Below are 22555 nucleotides of genomic sequence, written 5' to 3'. Positions count from 1 at the left end.
ATCCGCTAGCAACTACTTGTGCAACACTTAAGCCCGATGTGCACACAGTCACACACACAAAAATCGAAGAAAAGCATTTAAATAAACAAATTTAATAAGCTTGTTAAAAATCCACTTGAACACATAGACAAAAGGACTCAAATGTGAATTCTAGACATGAATGGATTTTCTAACATCAACCCTTTGGACGCTTTCTCCCCCATCACAAGACAAGTGTTAAACTGATAGTTTGTGCTCCAAAAACACTCTTTAAATACAAAAAGCATATAACAAGAGTATTAAAGCAAAGGAAAAGTTATAACAAAACACTGTCAATTGCTTAAATTTGTTTGTTTTAAACCAAAGATCTGCAGATGCTAAGCAAGAATGCTCTTTTTATACACGGTGAAGAATGCTTTATACAAGAGGGACTGTGACTACCTGGACCGGATAACGTATCTATAAGTTTAAGAAAATAAGTTTGTGTTGAGGTCTTATTTTCAGTATTTGTCAAAAGATTTGTACCGTTGTGTTTGCTAGCCAGCTATTGACGTTCGTGTGATTCATCATGTTAAGGGACATACAGAAACCACTTTCTAAATTGGGGAAATTCCTTCTACTGCAGTAGTCACAATGCAGTCTGAGTTATATGGGCCTATATGAGAAGATAGCTTCCATGTACTGATACGGTGTGAACAGACCTTGGGTAATCTGTTCTATAGTTACTGGAAAATGATACACATGACAAATTTGAAGACTAATTTCAAAAGGGAACTGCATCCAAGAAGAACTGCTTGTGTTTTATTTTTATGCCATTTAACAACTGGTAAGGTAAGAGCCATCCTAACTGGAAATGTTTATTTGTAGCTTGGCCACCTATAGTAAATATACAAAGTAACAAATGGAATTTGGAACATCTCTTTAAACTACAAAGGTCAGCTTAAAAAGGAACTCCATTCAAAAGTGTTGGAAAGTTAAAATGCAGTTAGTGCTCATGTAAGGGAACAGCACTCGTTAAAAGTAAGACCCAGAAGTAACAAACATAAAAATGTTACAAAAGGCACTAACAAAATTGGAAGAGTCTTAAGTTAGTTCTGGAGTTTTGTACCAAAACATCAAAAACTCAGGAACAGTATACAAAATGTTCATTACACTTGGTGTAAGGAAGCAACCTAAGGTAGCCACTGATGCTGTGATGATTTCAAATTGGTATAATACATCCCTATCTGGTCTCACCACACTCTGATGAAAAGTATCATTTGCAGCATGATAAATAGGCCTAATTACAAAGTCTGGCTTTTCTACTCTAAACAATAATCTCCAGTATACATAAGGGTGGATATTTATGTGCAATAATGAACTAGAGTACAAGGAAATGCTAGCAGTAAACATAACTATTCAGAATGTAGACTTGGGCAAGTTTGAAGGGTGTATTCTAAAACTGTTGGAATTGTACCACCAAAATAAAAGGCGTTGCATTGTAGTGGAATTGCTGTTATCCAGCCTAGAGATTTCAAACATGAAGTTAGCTTTGAAAGCATTTGTTCCCAAAGCATAAAATAGAGAAGCAGACTGTTAAAAGAAAGGCGAGTGATAACTTTGTTATTGCTATTTGTGTAGGAACTGAAAAATCTGCCCATGGTAAGTGGGGTGGAGGAAGAGACTTCAGTTTGATTAATTTCTATTAGGTGTTTTTTTTTTAACATTTCAGCATATGACAATAACTGGTTCACTTGCTGCTTCTTTTTAAACTAGCCCTAATGAGATAAAACAATCTATAAATTTGCAACCCACACACACTGAAAAGCAGCAACTCTTTTCCTCGCAACTCAATTGGAAGACTAGTACAAACATACAAACTTGCAGTCTTCAGTTCCTTTTAGTCTACAGCTGCTACAGAAAAAGGGAAGCCAATATGGAGAAGTGCTGTGTGGGCAAAGTTGATATTGATGACCATGTCCAATATAGGTCACTTTTACCCACCATCACTTTAGGAATTTTTTTAGTTTACTGCTCAGGTACTCTCAACACATAACTGTTACAAATCTACTTGTCACCAATTATCTGGTAAATGGAATGAGACATTCTTTGCAAGCAGCCCCTTTCTGTAAGAAGAATAAATAAAACGGGTCAGAGACACACCATATCAGTGTTTCAATACCCTATTTTTTCCTTCACTTAAATACTTAATTGCAATTCTAGAGAGTCACATTCTATTCTAATGGGTAGATGGTCCTGAGTAGTGATGCCGTTTGGACAACAGAATGTGGTTCACATAGGCGGGGCTGTACCGTCCAGGGCTCCCAAAATCTGGAGAAAAGCCAGCAGCAGCAGCTGCTGCATTGTACTTCCCTGGACTACTGAATACCGGACTATTCTTTCCTGGGCTACAGTATGCTGGACCACTTGAAGGGCTTGAAGCTGTTTGAGACGTGAATCTTCCTTTTAGTGATGGGCTTGACCAACTGGAACAAAAGACAACAATGATTATATTTCACAAAAATAAAAGATGGAGAAATGCATTTTCTATAATACCCTTTATGCTAGATGGATGTTAATATTAACTCATTATAGGGGCAGAAAAACAGTGCTGCTACATCTTTCATTGAATACCGTTTGTAACTAAATGAGCTATTGTCCTTTAATTTGTTAATTACATTTCTATACTGTCCAGTAGCTGAAAGCTCTCTGGGCTGATTAAAAACATCCTTGTCTACGACAAAATGCTTGGAACACCCAACAAGAAGAAAGATTAAGTGGTACAGATTTTACTACTAGGAAGGATTCAATCTCATAAACCCACCCTCGCCAGAGCAAGGCATCACCCAGGTTCTGGAAAAACAAATCAGGGTGTTTCTACCAATCCCGGAGTAATGGAGAGGATGAACCCCATTGTCTACCCACCCCTAATATTCAGCACAAGGTTGGAATTTATTTGTGCTCTGCACTTGCTGAGTGCAACCTCAGAGCCATAAAAAGCTTTGGGTTCCAGTTTCAAGCTAGAGCGAGGAGGCACATAGGTAAATCTATGTGGCTGACAAGTGCTTCACATGTGCAGCCAGGTGCCTTGAGGCGGAGTTGGGGTATTGATTTCAAACTGAGCTTACCCACCTCCCTCTTTTGTTCTAATCTTTACTGTCAGACAATGTTCTAGAAATATTACTGATGCCCAGGTATCACGAAACATCATAATTAATAGTGATAGCCCTTTAAGCAGGATAGCAAATAGCATTTTCAGAATCCTACGTGAGTGAACATGCACTGCACAACTTTTTACAAACAGTACTTGCTATCCTGCCAGGAAGTCCTGTCTATTGGGGAAGGTATGTCTCCGTGTGTGTGAAGTCTACTTAGCCAGACCTGCTATCCCAGCATTTCCCTAGACAACTTTGTTCCATAGCACTGAGCTGTGCCACATTGAACTATACAATACAAATAACATCTGTCCCATTTAGCAAGCCACACCCACACAGTATAGTATGAGAACATCTAGCTAACTAGAAGACTTTTGTTTTAACTTGTATTGAATTGGAATGTACCTTTGTCGTTCAGAACATGAGTAGGACTGTATGGACATGTTCCACTTGTGAATAGCAGGATATCTTTGTGAGTCAATATCTACTCCATGTAGTGCACTTAACACATCATTGTCCAACTTTGATGGCTGCTTCCTAAACAGAGAAAGAACAGGATTAGGAAGACAAGTGTGGGTACTGGCTCACCCCCCCAATCGACACTGTAGCATTTTAAAACATGTTTGACTATATATTATTGGCAGAGTGCAGTTATTACTGGGGAAATTGCCCAATGACTAAGGCCACACTAATATAAGGCCTTTCTGCTGAACCAAATTCTCAGGCTGAATAAGTTATCAACTAACACAGTTAGAAATAATTAGGTTACCTACCCACCCTGTGTAACTGGTACGGTTAAACCTGCTGCATACACTGAACAGTTTCTATTAAACATCAACACATCCACCCACAATAAGAGAAGTAGATTGCCTGAAGATCAGAACGCAACATGCAAACAAAATGTCTTCAGTGGCTCAGGGCTAAATTTATACACAAAAGCACTTTTGCTTGTTCTCACTCAACAGACAGATGAGTGTGTGAATTGCATTCACTGGAGGACTATTGAGATGTGAGCTAATATGAAAGTTCCTGTCTGTGGTGCTTGAACTGTGACAATGTCATAACTTACTGCTGCAGTCATCAAGCATTGCATGTGCAAACTTCCCTTCAGCAGAATGCAAATAGATCACTCCACAGCATCCCACTACAAGTAATGGGTGATCTTGCTTTAATTTTTTTTAAAAAATTGAGCCCTTGCAATACAGAGGCAGGCTCCCTCCCATCTCTCCAATCAGATGCTGCCCACAGTTCAGACAATATTCATTACAATCACCTCCACAGTAGGAATCAACAAGAGGTCTCTCTAAGGTACCTGCTAACAATGCTTAAGGTTTCCACCCTTAAAAGTGGTTTAGAAATAATTTTAGATAGATTTAAGAAGCTAGAAGTTTAAGTGACAGGAAGACCTTGTAATTCACTTCCATTACTAAATTACACTGAATTAGCTCCTATATAATTGTGCCCAAACCAGCAGAAATAACCCCCCACTCTCTATGACCTAACACACATATTTTCATGGAGGCACAAACAGAACTCTTTACCCCCTCAAAATAAGCACTCTTAGGACATTTCACATGTATTCCTTTACAGATAGCAATGCACATAAGGAATGTAAGTACACATTACATGGATGGTGGCACTCAAATGTATATTCCAAGTACATGCATTGTGCACAGCTGATTTTGCTGCAAATGATGTACTTGTGGTTTACTTACACAAAAGTGGAATCTGAACTGGAAATGGTCACTGACCTGATTTGGACATAATGCTATCCCATGGTATGGATTATAGAATTCTGGGTTGTTCAGATGAATGAACACAGCCATGCTAACAAACCATGGTTGTTAACCACAAACAACCCAGAAATACAACCCATGGTTTGTTGTTGGGTTGGGAACTTAGGGATGTAAAACAGTTTATCATTACGTGTGAACCCAGAATCATGGGCTAGTCAGGGATTGTTTCGTCAGGGTACAGAGGCAGGAAGAGTAAAGGCATTTGGGATACAGGTAGGGAGTAGGTGAAGGAGGAAGGAAATAACCCAGGAATTGTGAAAACAAACCATAGCTTGCTTGATAGTCTTCCAGGCAAATCCTGGACAGGATGGGTTAAATAAACCATAGGTTAGGATTATGTGCGAACTAGGCCAACGTGTGAAACTTACAAATGTGTGAAATTTACAAATGTTGAATCCTGTAAAACAATTATATTGGAATTTGTCAGTATCTTCTGACACTGCTCATTAACTGTTAACCCAAATAACTTCAAAAAACTCTTCCTACAATGAAATATACAAAAGAGGTCAGTTTGTTAATCCATTTCATACCCTAAGAGAAACAGCTGCTTGGCTTTTTCATTTGAGGATGGGGTCTTTAGGGTTTCAGGCTGTAATTCAGAACCGCAAGACTGCTTTGTCTCCCCATCCCAGACACTACTCTCTGTTAGTGGGTTGTCGGCTTCTAGCTGTGTTTTTTCTTCTGTCCTTATTTTTGTATCTTCGTTCTTTCCAGAAGCTGCCCCCGTCTTGAGAAGCTGCAAACATGTCTTAGTCAGCTGATCCTTACATTTTCTAAGTTGCCTTGTACTTTCCACCTGACTACTCTCACACTTGCTTTTGGTGGCAGCTTGGTTCGGCTTCCCTATTGAACATTCGCCTGTCACTGTCTGATCCTGACAAGACAGTTTATCAAATTCTTCCATTAAATTGGCGACTGGCGACTGAAGGCACTCTTCTCCTTGGCTCGGATGCCTCCTGTGAGGGCTTACAGTCCTATCGCTGGTCAGAGAGCTACAAAATCCGTTTTTACTGGCAGGAATTCCTTTCTCTGAGTGCCGATTGGGGGCTTCTGCCGTTTGCATTATGCTCCTGGTCCTTTCAATGGACAGGATGTCACACTCTGAGCTTCCAATATCACTGATCGTTGGTTCATTCGATGTGATCGTCCGGCTGTAATTTCTGGCAGCATTCTGCCTGTTTTTTACTTCTTCCAAACTCATATCATCGTCATCAAGAAATGCTCCAACAGAGATAGAATTGCAGCTTTTTTTACTTTTGCCTATAAAAGAAAATAATAATAATGACGACTTCTGACATTCCACCTGACTGACCTGTCACGTTTTCATAACCTTTATATTCCATTTTGTTTAAAGGGCCTCAAATAAACTGATTCGAACAAACGGTGCTAAGAATCCCCACCTTAGTACTGCAATACAAAAGGGATATGCTATTAAGACTGAAAACAAGTGTCAGCTGTGTCCTGGAGTGTCTCACCAGCTCAAGGTGGTACGCCAGCTGTGACCCCACCTTGATAGTGACAGCCTGGCTTCAGTGACCCATGCCCTGGTAACCTCCCGCAGCCTCAAATACAGTGGTTACAGTATAAACGGGATGAAATTTAAGACATGAATGACTGTGGCCAAATCAGGCAACAATTTATGAAGACAGGCCCAACTCCAAGAGCCTGACATCACAATTTATGCATGCTCATTATTAGCAAATTAGCAGTGACACTCCAAGCTCTGGTTCTGAACACTTTTGCATTAAACAACTAGCCTATTTCAAAACTTGTAAAATGTTTCAGGAATTGAAGAGTCTGGAAAAGTGATGCATTCAAATACCAAACGTTATCATTTTCGACATTCAATTTTTTAAAAAAAAAATGCTTTGCTTTTACCAGAAAGCTGTGCAGTTTTGTATCTGTTGTGGGTTTCGTTCTCCCCCTTTTCTTGTTGAGCCTTATCACTCATTTCCTGTTGACTCAGGTATTCTTCTAGCTTTTGTAACCCCTCCTGGGAAGACAGATCAACAAAACAGCCCAGAAATTCCCAGTATTCAACCCAGGGGAACCCCAGTTCATGAGCTAATTCCCTGCAATAAATAAGAGAACGAATCATTTGTGAAGACATTGAATTAGTTTGACAACAAGTGTACAAAAACACGTTTTTAATCAGCCAGCCCCAAGATTATACATCAAGTGAACAAAATATTTTAACTGAATTATGCAACAAGTACAATCAGACACAGTTTAATTTTTAATTAGTTATAATTCTCACATGCAGTAGAATTACCAGCTTCTTTTTTCCTATCAAAGCCCATGAGTATCAAGTGAGAAAAAAAATCCCAATATCATCACCTTTTAACCCAAGAAATGCTATTCCTGACCAATTACACCTTTAAAGGAGATTAGATGCCTTAGCGCAGGGGTGGGTGGGGAGGAAAACAGGGAGTGCTTGACTAAAGGAACTGTTCACAACTAAATGTCCCGCTGCTATCAATCATGTTAACAGAACACAGGCTCACCTCCAATGTACTCACACAGACGGACAGCTTGAGAGGAGCTGGACGCTCCCCCAGGCACTCCCTATGCTTCCCTACCGCAAGGCAGTTTGTCCTCATCCCCAAGCACATACTTGTTTAAACAGAACCAATTTTTGCCTGTTGCGATATTGTTTCACGCACTGAGTCTGAAATACCTTCCAGCTCTCTCAACTCCTCTTTCCATATCAGTTTTTCTGAGATTGTGAAAAAACCCTGCTTTCTCTCGAGGTGGAGTCTTCCAACGCCTGCGGAAATCTTCTGCCTTGAAAGAGGGGGGAAATCAACATGGTAGTTTTAGAGCAGGCTTGCCTAGTGCCCTCCAGGTGTTGTGGATTACAATGCCCTGACCAAAGACCATGCTGCCTGGGGCTGATGGGAGTTGTAGTCCAGAGATCTGGAGGGCACTCAGTTGAAGAAAGCTATCTCGGAGCGACTTGAACTTGTCCTTTTGTAAAAATCTGGAATATCTTCCTAAAAACCTAGAACGATCTAGCTCTAACACACACACCTAATTGGCTTAGCATCACTTATGAGGATACATTTGCAGTGCAGTGTCTGCTGCAGCATAGCTTCTTCCCAAATCATGAAGCTACTGTCAGAAGCCTTGGGCCATCTGGGAGAAGCACACAATGCAGCTACTTCCAAATGCAATGTCATTCCATTTTTTTTATAACATCTGCTCTTCCCCATATAACATTACTTTTACAACAATGGACTCCAGTTGTACATCTTCTATTTCTGTTACCTAAACTTTAAATTTAATCTATCTGAACAATTATACAATCTGCTACATTTATTTGACCAATTAAAGCTTTTTATTTTGCTTTGTGAAATACAGGCATATATGAATCCTGACTATATTTATCTTAATGTTATTTAATTTACTGTCTCTGTTATAGGACTCTCCTCATTTAACTATGTTTATATCCAGGAAGAGATTTTTTAAATTTATGATACAAAGCTTGTTTTGCTCAAGGTATTTTATATCAACTTTTGAACGTTTCTATACATTGCTACCAGAATTCTAGAATGCTATGTAAACATAAGGATGTCAGCAATATGTACGCATATTTCATACTAAGAAACTATGACCATTATTCCCCCACAAACTTCAGTTCCATTTAGTCTTTGACTAGAAATGAAAAAAAAATAAGGTTACTTGAAAAGAGCTAATGCATTCGAACTACTTTTTCCACAGCTGACAGCTGAACTCGGCAATTATTTCCTTGAATAGTATTTTTGTGCTTACGATATGACATCAAAGAGCAATTAAATTCTCTACAAGCCAATAAGGTCCTTGATTATATAGATAAAATGGATGGCACTCTGGGGAGCCATTATTTTGTTAGTTGCAAAGAGCACTCAGAGTGCAACGTTAGGTACACAAATTTAGTCGTTTATAAACAAGCTTCCAATGCATTTTGAAATCTACGTAAAAGTAAAGAAAGCTGGGTCCGGTTGCAACAGATCTGAGGTGGGCTGCAAGATCACAGTACACACACTCAACATCTTTAACCCAGTTCCAGTGTTACCTGACGGATGACACCCCAGGCTAAAACAAAATCAGGTATAGTGCTAAACTGTTATTTCAGAACATAACTTTAATGAGGATTTTCAAAGGCCTAGGGTAGATGTAACAACCTGGATTAAGAGACTAGAAAAGGGTGGTTGATTTGTATATACATTCCTGATTGATACATATGAATTTACTTCACTACCCTGTTCTTGGGCTTGTACTGCACATGGATGTCATAAACACAAGTTAAATTAACCCAGGTATGCTCCCTAAACTCACACCAAGTTTTCAGTTTCCTTCACGGTTCATTTTAGTCCACAGTCCGAATAGTCACAGCTGTCCCAAACCAATCCCAATTTGCATGCAATGAAATACTTTCCAATATTTGTAATGGAAACAAACACACATCTGGGTTCCCAAATTTTTAAGTAATCCCACAATCTGCTCCCACTCCTTACACCTGAGTTATATTGTACATTTGCACTCCTAAATTGAGTTTAGGAGAGTACCTGTTTTCATTTTAATCTATGTTAGTGACTGTTTCAGGCGACATCAAAAAGGAAGAATTGGGCCAAATTTTCATCTTGGCTTCCATTACCTTGGAAGGGCTCATTGGGCCTGCATAAGCCCTCACGGTCAACACAGGCTCTTTGGGGCTGACAAAGTATCTGGGTAAACCAGTATGAGAGCTATCATCTGTCTGATCAGGTGACCAAGGTGGTCCAATCACAGGTGCCGAGGCATTATCTTCTGCTCTGAAGAGTGGCACATAATACTGACCTAAATTACAAATAATTGAAAATGGTGTTAAGATTCTAGTACTGCATAATACTTAAATACTGACCATGCCTTGTGCTTCCAAGTTCCAAATACCTATTTTAAATTGACTTTTTTTTTTTTAATTTACAAAACCCACTGCATAAACATGGGTAGTTCAATACTGGATCATTCAGTTTCTACACCAAGTATCCTATCAGTTTTAATCAAGTTTATTTTACACCGCATGATAGCAAATGCCATTTCTTCATGGCATCATCTAATAAAGGAAATTACAGAATGAGACAATTGTTTGACATTGCTTCTGCAAAATCTCTAAATGATAACTAAGATTAAATGTGAACATTATAAATACAAACCTTGCAAACATTCTCTGATTTTATCTTTCAGATCCACAGATTTATTTTTGCTCCTTTCACAAATTACCTATTAGGAAAAGCATACAAGTATTAGTTCAAACTTACAGAAGCCTCACATTTTGTAGTTATATCTATATGTTTGGCAGAAAGAATAAAACAGCGCTTCCACATTTTCACAATCAAGTCAACGTCTTTCCTACACTGAATGTTTTAAAAACTTACCAGTCTGAAAATTAAATAGGTGCTTATTCTCACCTGCACAGAGGAGCAAGATGGCTTTCTAATAAAAACAAAAAGTATTTGCTGTGGATCCTCACTTATTAGAACTGGCTAGCTTTCCATTCTGTCTCAGAGCCCATTTCCATATTTTCCAAGCCAAGCAGATTTTGTCAATGCTTGTGGCAAACAATAAGAATAGGTTCCAAAGGCCTGTTGCTATGGCTATGTTCTGTCAACCCAGACAGACAAAAATGCCAGTCTCTGTGACCCACTGCCATGCATATATATGTAACATCAGAAGCATTCCCCTTTCCCCCTTGCCTTTAATACCAGGAGAATTCTTTATTCCAATGGCAAGCTGTCAGAGTTCAGCTCACACCAGCTTTGCTAACCTAGTCTTATGTTCAGACTTCGTTACAATGACCTCAAATGATTTGGGGGAAGCTTTGGTCAGCTCACATAGCACAAAATTACCACAGTGGGAACGAAGGTAAAGGACCATCCTGTTTAGATGATTGGTTTCTGCTATCTTTATTGCTTGTTAGCCAACTAGGCCATTCGCAAACAAATAAAAGTGGCAAAATAACATATTAACATAATAGCATATCCATACTCCATCACACCACAATCAGAAGAATAATACAAGCTAGTAATATAAAACTGATAGTAGGCTCAATTGCAGTACCAGTACTGGCCCGCAAGTAAGATTAGTAAAATTTAATCCTATATGGCAAACAGAAGCTTCCGTACCTCCAGCGCCCGCTGTACAAATTTTACAGTCCTGAACGATATATAATGATCAGAGCCTAACAATAATATCTGAGTTACATTTTTAGGTGACATGTGGTTGAACCCGGGAATCAGGGGCACAAGGTATTGCTTCCTCAGCTCGACATACACTGGACACTCAGCTAGAAAGTGTGTCATGTCTTCAGTTTTGGGGCAGCCGGCTGGGCAGTCAGCTTTAGCGCGTGGATGGGTCCTGTAACGCGCTTTCACCTCCATTAACTGGAGTGAATTTAACCTGCACCGGGTAAATAACCATGTTTAGATGAAATCAAGGTAACCAAAACATGTTTAAAGGATAACTTACTTCTGCTGGAGTTTGATCATACTTGTTCCTTGAATTCTTTACAATATCTGGGTGTGAAGCAAGGACACTAACTACATCTGAGTTCCCAAATTTGCAAGCAAAATGCAAAGGCGTATCAAATCCCTACAAAAAGAAAATATATCAAAAGTTTTCATATTCTGGAGTCTCATATCCACCATAAAGTTTTATGTGCAATTGGAAATGCCTGGTTTTATTTTATTTTTATTTTATTTACAGAAATAAATTTACTACTTATTTTAGACCACCGTAAAGGATGAAACCCCATCATAAGACGGCATTGCTAGTCTAGATCTAATCCAAAATGACGTCATTTGAAGGTAAAAGGATACTGATATTCAGTATTAACAAAAAAAGGGCCTGTGTCACACTGAAAAGAGCCAGTGTGGTGTAGTGGCTAAGGTGTTGGACTGGGAGTCGGGAGATCCAGGTTCTAGTCCCCACTCGAGCCAGTCACAGACTCTCAGCCCAACCTACCTCACAGGGTTGTGGTTGTGAGAATAAGATGGAGAGGAGGAGGATTATCTACACTGCCTTGGGTTCCTTGGAGGAAAAAAGGCAGGATATAAATGTAATAAATGAATAAATAAAACTCACCATTTTATCTGGTGTATTAAGATACAAGTCAACAATGTATCTGATACGCTTCTGCAGCATTATCATGTCATCATCAGGATACATCAGCCGCATAAATTCAGGCTTTTCCAAAGTGTCCAACAGCAAGCGGCAGACACCTGGTTGATTCTCTTTGGCTGCAACATGCATGACATTGTATCTACAGCCTTCCTAAAAAATAAGACACACATCCTTTGAGCCGTTGAGTTTTGTAGACATTTCTTTTTGTTACTGAGTCAGAAGAAGATGCAAATGGGTTTTTGTCCATACTGCGTTTGGGCAAAAAGTAGACCATTCCCTTACCTGCACAATTGTTGGGTTGTCTCCAGAACCAATGAGATAGCGAGGATTACTCCAGATTAGTTCCAAGAATGCCGCTTCATCTCCTTTCTCAACAGCTTTCCGAAGTTTGGCAGTAAGATCCTGTGTACGAGGACTTTTATAACTGTTGGCTCTTTCTTTACTAACTGTTTCCATCTCAGGAGAGCATAAGCCATCTATCAAAATTAAAATGGTATTTTAGTGATGATGGGATTGTTGCTGATGAAGATGTCTGTCAGGTTCTCTTAAAGGCAAGCTTTTTATATGTACAGAGAGCAACTTCAGGGCAGAAAGATGTAGAAGATATACTTCATCATTAAGCTTAAAAGAGTACTTCAGATCTTTCTTGTTTAGGTATTCACATATTCCCCATCTTAATAAAGATTCACAAGCTATTTTTAAAAGCAAAAACATGCACAACAGCACTGATGGTATTTAGTCAGAATTACAATGGCCTCAACCTCCAAAGCCATTTAACTAGTTTAAGAATTGGAGCTCTTACCTCTGTTGAATACTGAACCTTTAATGGGAGACAAAGATAAGGAGGGCTTGTTTGGAGATGGGAAATAATCACATATGCCTTTGGCAAATTTCTCTGCATCTTCCCTATTTGAGAAAGCTTTAAATCGAGAGCCTTTTATCATTTTAACAGCTTGCAAAGCTTCTTTTTTATCCTCATACACATGTACCCTCTCTGAAACAGAAAAACAAAACAAAACATTAAATCAAATTGATTTATATTCAGGGCCGCACTTGTCAAAGCCACATGAGTTCAACAAATCTGGCCTTCCACTTTTGCTCACAAATTCAGCTTGATTACTTAACATTGCACTTTACAGCAGAAAATACTCAAATAAATCCAAACAGGGTTGGTGAATTTTACTTTCAGGGAAAAGGTTGGATTCAGTGACTGTAGCTCCACATCCAATTGCTATTTCTTTCAGGGCATTCCATAAAAAGAGCAACAGTGATAAGAACAGCAGGGCACTACTTTAACCATGAAAACTTGGCTTATGCTCTTGTTACTAATCATCCACATCAAGGCTATGATGCAACCCTGAGTCCTTTTTTCATCAGCATGCAAACAGATATACTATGGCAAGGGACAAGTCTGAAAAATTCCCTATCAACTATTTCAACGTGATGTTGTCAAAAACCTTCCCTGAACATATTTATCACAGACATTCCAGTTTGGTTAAAAGCACCACATCATCTCATAATGGGCGCTGTTCAGACATAACAGGAAACCATGGCTTCTCACTATGACAACAAGCCAGCAGAAGCTTAAAACTCATATGCTCCTCTCTCCTGAGAGGAGTTTGGAAGCATCTGCTTATGCTTTGGCATTAAGTTCACTTCCCTCTTACATCTGAACTCATGGAACTGTGGTTCAGAAAATCCACAACATGGCAGCTTGCTCTTGGGTTTTCTAACAAACCATTGTTTAAAGTTTAAACAAATCACAGCTCTCCAATTTCAGATGAATTGGGGAACTGTGTTTAATGGAAGCAAAACTTTCCAATCCCTTCACAGGGGTGTGGGTGTGGATGGAGGGTGGGAGACACATGCAAGCCCAAGTTTCATACGGTCTCATTCATATAGCAGAAAACATATTTTCTGTTACGACTGAACTGGGCCATTGTTAATTCCTCCTTTTAATGGATCAGGGTCACAGTTTTGTTGAATCAGAAATGCAGTCAAGCACTCTCAGTACTCCAGCACCTTTTGAATTCTCAAACGTATTCCAGTTTTAAACAGAGGAGAGAATAGGGTGTCCCATCAAGCAATATATGGTAAGGCAATATATGTTGCAGTTATACAAAAATAGCAATTCAGTTTATTTTCCAGTACAAGAAATGCTAAGTTCTAATGTATTATACTCATCTAAAAGTGATATCGATCTTTGAAAAAGAAAAAGAAAATACATTTTACGCTGAATAAATATTGTATGCTTTGAAATGCCTTAATGGAAGAAGCAAAAACTGTTTGCGTTATCAGACAAAGGTCTGAGTTGAGTTTGCCATCATCGGTTCATTTGCACCTTCTCTAACTTTTGAAAACCACTGGCCTAGCTGGTGGAGGCTGCATCAATGATCCTACCAGCCTGTGGATATGCATGAAGGAGCCAGCTAGGGAAACCACTTCTAGAGAAACCGCTTTTTGAACAAAAACACTCTTCTAAGATTACCTGTGTTTTGTTTCCATAAATATTCAAAATAAAAGAAAGAAAGAAAAGGAACACATCTCAATACCATTTCACCTATTAGTAAAGGCTACCTATCAGTTTACACAGTTTACAATGAAAGCTAGGACAAAAGGACAATGTGGATAAAAAACAAATTACACGATGAATCAAAGAGTAAAAAATCAAACAAAAATAATTTAGAAAATGACCTGGACCAGAGTACCCTCTGCTACTACTTAACGTGCAGTCCAAAATTAATCAGACAATATCACGACAAACAAAGCTAATTCTCTGGTGAAGTTCAAATATTCATCAGTATCCAGTACTCTGGCAAAAAGCATTTTAAATGTAGGTGCATTCTTGCAATGGCTATATAAACAGCACTAGTCCCCTAAATACTTAATCTCAAAGCTTATCTCATACTAAGTGTGGGTAGAATTGCAGTCAGCCTCAAATATTTTGAGTCTGTCTGAAGAATTGTTATGTCATTCTTGGTTATGCTTCACAACAGCATTCTCAGAAAGAGTGTTATCTAGTTTATATACTTCCAGGTTTGCAGTATCTACTGGAAACTGCTTGATCAGAATTTCCTTTCAATTTACTTGCAAATAAGAATACGTAATACGGTACTAACAACCACTTGAGTACCAATCTTGCACATTAAAAAAATACATTATTATTATACTATTATTTTGTATTACTGTTAGCATTGTTTTGCTAAGGTTAACTGTTGTTAGCCATCTTGGACGTTTTATGGAAGGGGGCAGGTATAAATGCTTGAAACAAACAGAACTAACTATAATGACTAAAAAATGCCTTAGACACCAGTTTCTTTTCATACCAGGTGCACCAGCTCTAGCTTTGACTTTTAACAGAATTACATTGCCAGAAGTGAAAATCAATTACCATTTCTTGCCAGTATATCATCATAAACCGGACATACGCCATAGTATAACAGAGGTTCCTTAGATGGAGTCTGAGAACTTAAAGAGTCAACATCAGTCTTGTGCATTAGGGCTTCCTCTTCTGGTGGGTTCAAGCCCATACTGTACCCAAAATCACTATCCTCAGAGGGGCTTACGTGACCATTTTGATTCCTTAAAGGTTTTATTTCAGGTTGGCTGGCATCAGCTGCACCAGTTACGCCATTTAAAACAGGAGATTCTGCTTCTAGTCTTCTTCTCTGTTCCAATAATGACTGGGCCAATCTTTTTTCAAAAATTGATCTGGTGGTTAGGGTAATGGGCCCACATTTCTGTCCAGCTTTGACAATTTCTTCTCTGAGCTCATCAGGAGTTAGCTGCTTTAATTGTGACAGTATGACATCCATAGTTACTGTCCCTGTAGAGAAAATAAACAAACATGAGTCTTCTATATACTATGGTCAACCCAACACATTTTAGTACTGAGGGCTCAAAATGCCAGAGAACTTTCCCCAAACAGTCAGCTCACTCTTATCCTAGATTAAGCAGATGAAAGGTACTCCTTGCTTAAGAGCCTGTTCATTCATTAAGATCTTTCTTGGAGGTGCTTTGCTGGGTGCCCCTCTCCACCAGAGATTCGGTGGGTGGAGGTTGGGGATAGGGTGTCCCAATTTCTGAACCCACTCCCAGGATTCCTCACCTGGCACTAACTTCTACTAGCTTCAGGCAATAGGTTTACACTTTTTAAAACTCACCCCGGCTTGTTAATTTTTACTTTGTTTTTACTGCTTCTGCAGTTTTCGGGTTTGTTGTTGTTTATATTTGAAAACAATGGCTGTTATTTTTTATATTTTTATGAAACACATTGCAAATGTTGAATTGAGAAGTTGAGCATATAACATTTTTAAATTTAAAAAAGTGCACAGAAAACCCAAGTCTCCTAAACGTTACACATTAGGCTCTCACACAATTAACTAAAATGAGAGAATGCTGCCTGTTTAGCCTTTTATATTTCACTGATTGGGAAGAGAGCAATTGATACTTCACCTCCCATGCCAATCAAGACATGCATAAACTAGAAGTGTAAGAGAAAAGGTTGCACCACCACACCAGCACTCCTTTTGGCTAGTTGGCACACCTCTTAAGAACATTTAGGTCTGCACAGATGGTACAGATACTCACTGGGCCTGTTCAGACAACACACTAAACCAGGGTTAGGCTGCTAACCCTTTTTGCACTAAATGGTTAGTGAATGTGTTTAAACCATGGTTATATAGCCATTAGGAATGGTTCACACTGCATGCTAAGCCATAATATTTAGCTCAAAATGTTGAACCATTGTGGCTTAAGGTCTATATGACAGTTAAAGTATCCTATTAAGCCCAGGCCTAAAAATAAGTTGCTGGGGATCACAAGTGGGAGAAGGTTATTACATTCTTTATTGTTGTGTACTTCTCATAGTCATTAACAGGATGCTGGACTAGACAGCCTTTGGTTTGATCTAGCACAGCTTCTTCTTGTTCTTATAAGCATTGTGAAAAGCAACCCCTGAGAATACTCTTTGCTACCAAAATGTAATGAGAGAAAAAATATATCAGCTGCCAAGATCCAGAGCTTAAGTAGAGCTCCTTACTAGAGGATATCTCATGCTTGTTTATCCGGTAGTAATCACAGGGATAGCTGTATGTGACAGGGGAAACTTCTGCACACAGCTGTTTCTGGTCTTAACTTGTGTTTTCTTCATGAAGAGGAGATTGTTAACACACATTATTTTGCCACAATAGGGACCAGAATATCAGCATTTTCTAGTTTCGATATAACTTCTACTTCTGAAAACTATGTATTAGTTCATTGCAACGCATTAAGGAATGGATTCGGCTGTTTGGATATTAGGACATGTCTTTTCCTACGATGAGCAAAATCATTCATTTCACATACACATTGCAGCTCATACACTTAACACACTGAATCCTCCGTATTAATTGGAATATGAAACAGTAAATCAGGCAAGCCTAATAACGGACGTCCTCAAGCACTCTCCAGTTTAGTGCAGCATCTAACATTAGCAGCAAGCATATTGAGCGACATTTCAGATCTTAGTCATTAAGCATCTGGCATAAAGCTTTAGATCCACTTCTGCTTCTCTACTTAAAAATAGAATGAATCACGAGCAAGAATTCAACCATAAAAGGAAAAATGGAACGGATTTGAAATAGATGGAAATAAATGGGGCATTTCAGTAGAATAAGAATGCCAGATATAGAATCATAGAATAGCAGAGTTGGAAGGGCCATCGAGTCCAACCCCCTGCTCAATGCAGGAATCCACCCTAAAACATTCCTGACAAATGGTTATCCAGCTTCCTCTTGAATGCCTCTAGTGTGGGAGAGTCCACAACCTCCCTAGGTAACTGATTCCATTGTCGTACTGCTCTAATAGTCAGGAAGTTTTTCCTGATGTCCAGCTGGAATCTGGCTTCCTTTAACTTGAGCCCGTTATTCCGTGTCCTGCACTCTGGGAGGATGGAGAAGAGATCCTGGCCCTCCTCTGTGTGACAACCTTTTAAGTATTTGAAGAGTGCTGTCATGTCTCCCCTCAATCTTCTCTTCTCCAGGCTAAACATGCCCAGTTCTTTCAGTCTCTCTTCATAGGGCTTTGTTTCCAGACCCCTGATCATCCTGGTTGCCCTCCTCTGAACACGCTCCAGCTTGTCTGCGTCCTTCTTGAATTGTGGAGCCCAGAACTGGACACAATACTCTAGATGAGGCCTAACCAGGGCCGAATAGAGAGGAACCAGTACCTCACGTGATTTGGAAGCTATACTTCTATTAATGCAGCCCAAAATAGCATTTGCCTTTCTTGCAGCCATATATTAAACAATTGAACCTATCTGTTTTTTTAGGACACAACAATCTTACTATCAATAAATAATTTCAAGCAGATTAGTTACATATTAACATAGAAAGTAAATTGGTTCTCCTGGCATAAGATTACCTTAGGGAACTCAAAGAAATAATTCAACTTGTGCCTAGTGTTCCATTAGGAAGCCTAAAACATTATTCCAAATAGTTAACTCACTAAAATCTTAGACATCTTGAAACCAGTCAAAACTCACTGGGTTAGAGATAAGAAGTGCATAAATATGTATGTGAGACAGTTTGAAAAGCAAGGGGGAAACTGTTTGAATGGTCACCCAATTACAATTATTCTCGATCCATATTTCTAGGAAATATAATTGAAAAAGAGATTACAAATTGCAGACTTTCTTCCATGAAAAATAGCTTGTCCACTTTCCCACCAAAGTACATAGCCACAGAGGGATTTTGCAAGTGTTACAAAAAACAATGATGAAACGAAACTAGCATGGCTCTCACCATATATGAACTGAGAATGCCCTAGAATGTCCCTTGCCATACACTATGAATTTCCAGGGGAACTTAAGAATTCCAAACTTTATTTTTTATTTTTTTAAAGTTACATAATTGTGATGAAAACGTTCCATAAAACTAAAAGGACATAAGAAGAGCCCTGCTGGATCAGACCAAGGGCCCATCTAGTCCGGTACTCTGTTCATTCAGTGGCCAACCAGCTGTCAAACAGGGACCCACAAGCAGGACACAGCGCAACAGCACCCCCCCACCCATGTTCCCCAGGAACTGGTGAATATAGGCTTGCTGCCTCTGATACACATAGCCATCAGGACTAGTAGCCATTGATAAACTTCTCCTCCAGGAGTTTATCCAACCCCCTTTTAAAGCCATCCAAATTGGTGATCATCACTAAGTTTTGGCAAAGGATTCACCTGAATCAATAAGTGATAAGATTCAATGTCAGGCCAAACCACCTGGGGGTGGGTGGGTTCCTGTCCGCAAAACTCTCTTCTCTACCTGATTCATTGATGACATTTTTATGATCTGGACTTATGGACAAAATTCCACCAGGACTTCACTAACTTTCACCACACCATCAACTTGAGCCTAGCCCAATCCAACCAACAGGTTCATTTTCTGGACCCTACTGTGCTACTACATAATAGGCACAGAAATACCACCATATATTGGAAAACTATTGACCGCTACACATACATTATCTTACATGCTTCCAGCTTCTTCTCAGAATACCTCACAAATTCATTGTCCACAGCTAACAATGAGCTTCACATCTTAATGATTTAAATCAGGCATTGCCCAGACTACAATAAAATTGAAAAAAAAAAACAGAAAAAGGCCAGACTGGTCCCTAGGAACAACCTACAATAGGACAGACCTAGCAGAGAAAACACTAGGATACCACTTGTTGTCATGTGGAACTAGATTCCTTTTCGGTTTTGTTCTTACAGGTTAATATCGCTACCAGTTTGAAATTTGTCACAAGAGAATAACACTAAGAGCGCAATCTTATGCTTGTTTAGACAGAAAAAAGTCCTACAACCAGCAGTGTTGGCTGGGAATGCTGAGAGCTGTACAACCTTTTTCTGTCTAAAACACGCATAGGATTGCGCCTTAAATCTCTGTTAGTAGGAAAAGTCACAAAAATAGCTAAGCATCCTGAATTTTTGGGGAAGAGATCACACCCTTCAAACATTGCAACTTAGTGACAGCAGTATGTAGGTAAAGAATGTTCTAAAAGTTAAGATGACTCCAAGTGGACATAAGAGCTGTGGGCAGGCACAGAAACTGTCATACATACCTCAATGTACCTCTAACATATAAAAGCCATGCGTTGGCTTTTAAGTGTCATAAGCTACTTTAGGAGCCAACCTTGGCCAAAGAACAGGGTACAAATATAAATAACACAGAACTCATACTTGGTGACTGTATGAGAGCCGCGTTACTTAACCAAGAGAATTACTGAAGCTAAATACTGGAAACAAATGTAAAGAGCAAAGGCAATGCACAGGTTAAAAGACCAGAGAGAAAACTAGATATTGTATGTTGTTAAATGGACTCCATTACTTTCTGTAACACAAAGCAGCTATATACAAGAGTGGAACAGCTGCCTTTAAACATTACAAATTAAGATAACTTTTTACTTATTATTTAACTAGAACTATTTATTTATTTATTTACATTTATATACCGCCCCACAGCCGAAGCCCTCTGGGCGGTTCACAAAAGCTAAAAACAGTAAACATTAAAAATATAAAAAAAATTAAAACTATCACATATGCTTTCCTCAGTTAACCTCTGGCCCAGGAGTAGTCCTCACACACTCTGTTAAACACAACACACACTGATAACACATTATGTTATGAGTGTTGTGATTACTGTTGTGATGTCCCAGTCTTCCATTGTAAAAACAATGGTCAAGATGTCTTATAAACTATAAAATGTATATATTTTAAGAAACCATTCGCACACACACAAATCATGGCCAGGTTACAGAAAATAAGACACCTTTAATAAACACACACACACACAGTTCATTAAAAAGAAAGAGACCAGCAAGGCAAAATGCTTACCATTTTCCTTACTTATATAAACCTATATGTAAGCAAAACAATATTTATTTATTTATTTATTACATTTTTATACCTCCCAATAGCCAAAGCTCTCTGGGCAGTTCACAAAAATTAAAACCATAATAAAACAACCAACAGGTTAAAAACACAAATACAAAATACAGTATAAAAAGCACAACCAGGATAAATGCTATATATTAGTAAGCAAAATGTTAAGCATTTCAGCTTGCTGGTGACTTTTATGAACAGTGTGCTGATTTATAAAGACTTCTGTTTGCTGAGCCTTTCGGCTTCCTGGTCTCTCTTTTTTATGAACATTGTGTGCGTTCATTACGGCTGTCTTTTTTTTTGCGGTGACTTGGCTATGATTTACATACACACATCAGTAAGCAAAATGTTCAGCATTTCGGCTTGCTGGTCTCTTTTATGAACAGTGTGCGGATTTATTAAGACCGTCCCGTTTGCTGAGCATTTCGGCTTGCTGGTCTCTCTTTTTTATGAATATTGTGTGCATTTATTAAGGGTGTCTTGTTTGCTGTGACACACACACACATACACAAATACACACACACACACAAACAAAATCAGTAAGCAAAACGGGTAAGCATTTTGGCTTGCGGGTCTCCTTTTTATGAACTGTGTGTGTCTGTTTTTACGCCCTATATATCTCCTTCAACTGCACAACACCCACCCACACACCCACGCATCCATTTGATATTTACTAATAAAGAAATGAGCCACAGACAGGAGAAGGCCGGTGTGTGGGGCGCTGCTTCTCCAGCCTCACCCCACCCGCGACGTGGATGCCTTGACTGGCTGGCTGGCCTCTCACCTTGGCGGAGACTCCCGTGGCAGCGCTGCTTCTCCTCGGGAGGAGGAGAAGGAGGTGGCGAGGCGGCGGCGGCGGCAGCCCCGGTGGCTCCCGGTCCTAGGCCTCGGCGCCCCCCGCGCGGTCTCCTCTCCAGCAAGCGCAGCAGCCAGCCCAGGGCGCCGATCACCGCGCAGGCGGTCAGCAGCTCCCAGGTCGGGCAGCGGGCCCAGGCGGCCCTCCACAGCCCACCCCAGCCGGCCGCGGCCGCCACCCAAGGCTCCATTCCCTTTCCCCTGCCCGACGCGACGCGTGCGCACGCGCGCGCACATACGCGGAATTCCCAAACGCCCTTTAGGGACAGGACAAGTACCTCAGGAACAGCCTCCCGGCTTCCGTCTCTCCTCCTTTTCCCTCCCTCTGCCCTCCTTCTCCTCACGCGCAGACTCCTCGCGAGAGGACCCCACTTGCAACGGCAACACCGCCTCGCCTCGCCTCAACGTCCCCCCCCTCCCTCAGAGGCTGCCTAGTTTACTGCCTGATAGGGATTCAAGAACCAGCGCAGTAGAGAGGAGTGAAACAGCCAGTGGAGGCTGGTGGCTCCGAGAACAGTGGGGCTGTAGATCCGCTCTGGTCAGAACCAGTCAAAACTGGAAAGGAGCTTTCCACGGTACTGAACCTTATCTTCAAAACAGGTTCAGCTTGGATAGCTCCTTTAGAGGTCAGACTAATTCTGACAGAAACTCAAGAGTGCCCCACTGACAATGGAGCCACCAGCCTCCACTGGAAAGAGCCAAAGGCCTGACGGGCGACACAGGCGTTTCCCATT

The 22555-nt window shown here is 39.9% G+C and overlaps 1 protein-coding gene across 2 annotated transcripts; it reads right to left on the bottom strand.

Annotated features, from left to right (window-relative positions):
- Nucleotides 1–76: 76 nt before the first annotated feature.
- On the bottom strand, nt 77–22120 carry ANKLE2 (ankyrin repeat and LEM domain containing 2). 2 transcript variants are annotated; one of them, XM_063144153.1, is made up of 13 exons: nt 22100–22120; nt 15441–15875; nt 12852–13043; nt 12332–12525; nt 12011–12199; nt 11396–11518; nt 10084–10150; nt 9546–9727; nt 7587–7693; nt 6788–6981; nt 5440–6169; nt 3519–3650; nt 77–2444 (listed from the first exon to the last, which is right to left on the bottom strand). In XM_063144153.1, exons 2-13 carry the CDS (start codon nt 15862–15864, stop codon nt 2198–2200), a joined length of 2781 nt encoding a protein of 926 aa, XP_063000223.1. In that variant the 5' UTR covers nt 15865–15875; nt 22100–22120; the 3' UTR covers nt 77–2197. The 2 variants fall into 2 exon arrangements, with proteins under 2 accessions (XP_063000223.1, XP_063000224.1); XM_063144154.1 differs by lacking the exon at nt 22100–22120 and adding an exon at nt 21751–22009.
- Between the last annotated feature and the right edge of the window lie 435 nt (nt 22121–22555).

Source organism: Elgaria multicarinata, chromosome 18, assembly GCF_023053635.1.
Source record: "Elgaria multicarinata webbii isolate HBS135686 ecotype San Diego chromosome 18, rElgMul1.1.pri, whole genome shotgun sequence".
Lineage (NCBI taxonomy): Eukaryota > Metazoa > Chordata > Lepidosauria > Squamata > Anguidae > Elgaria > Elgaria multicarinata.
Note: the sequence above shows the minus strand (reverse complement) of the source record. Positions and strands in the feature narration are given on the sequence as shown.

Coding starts and splice junctions, on each gene's coding strand:
- ANKLE2 (XM_063144153.1), bottom strand. CDS start 15,864: ATGGATGTCATACTGTCACAATTAAAGCAGCTAACTCCTGATGAGCTC. Junction 13,044..15,440: donor TGATATACTGGCAAGAAATG/GTAATTGATTTT, acceptor TTTCTGTTTCAG/AGAGGGTACATGTGTATGAG. Junction 11,519..12,010: donor TTAATACACCAGATAAAATG/GTGAGTTTTATT, acceptor TTCTTTTTGTAG/GGATTTGATACGCCTTTGCA.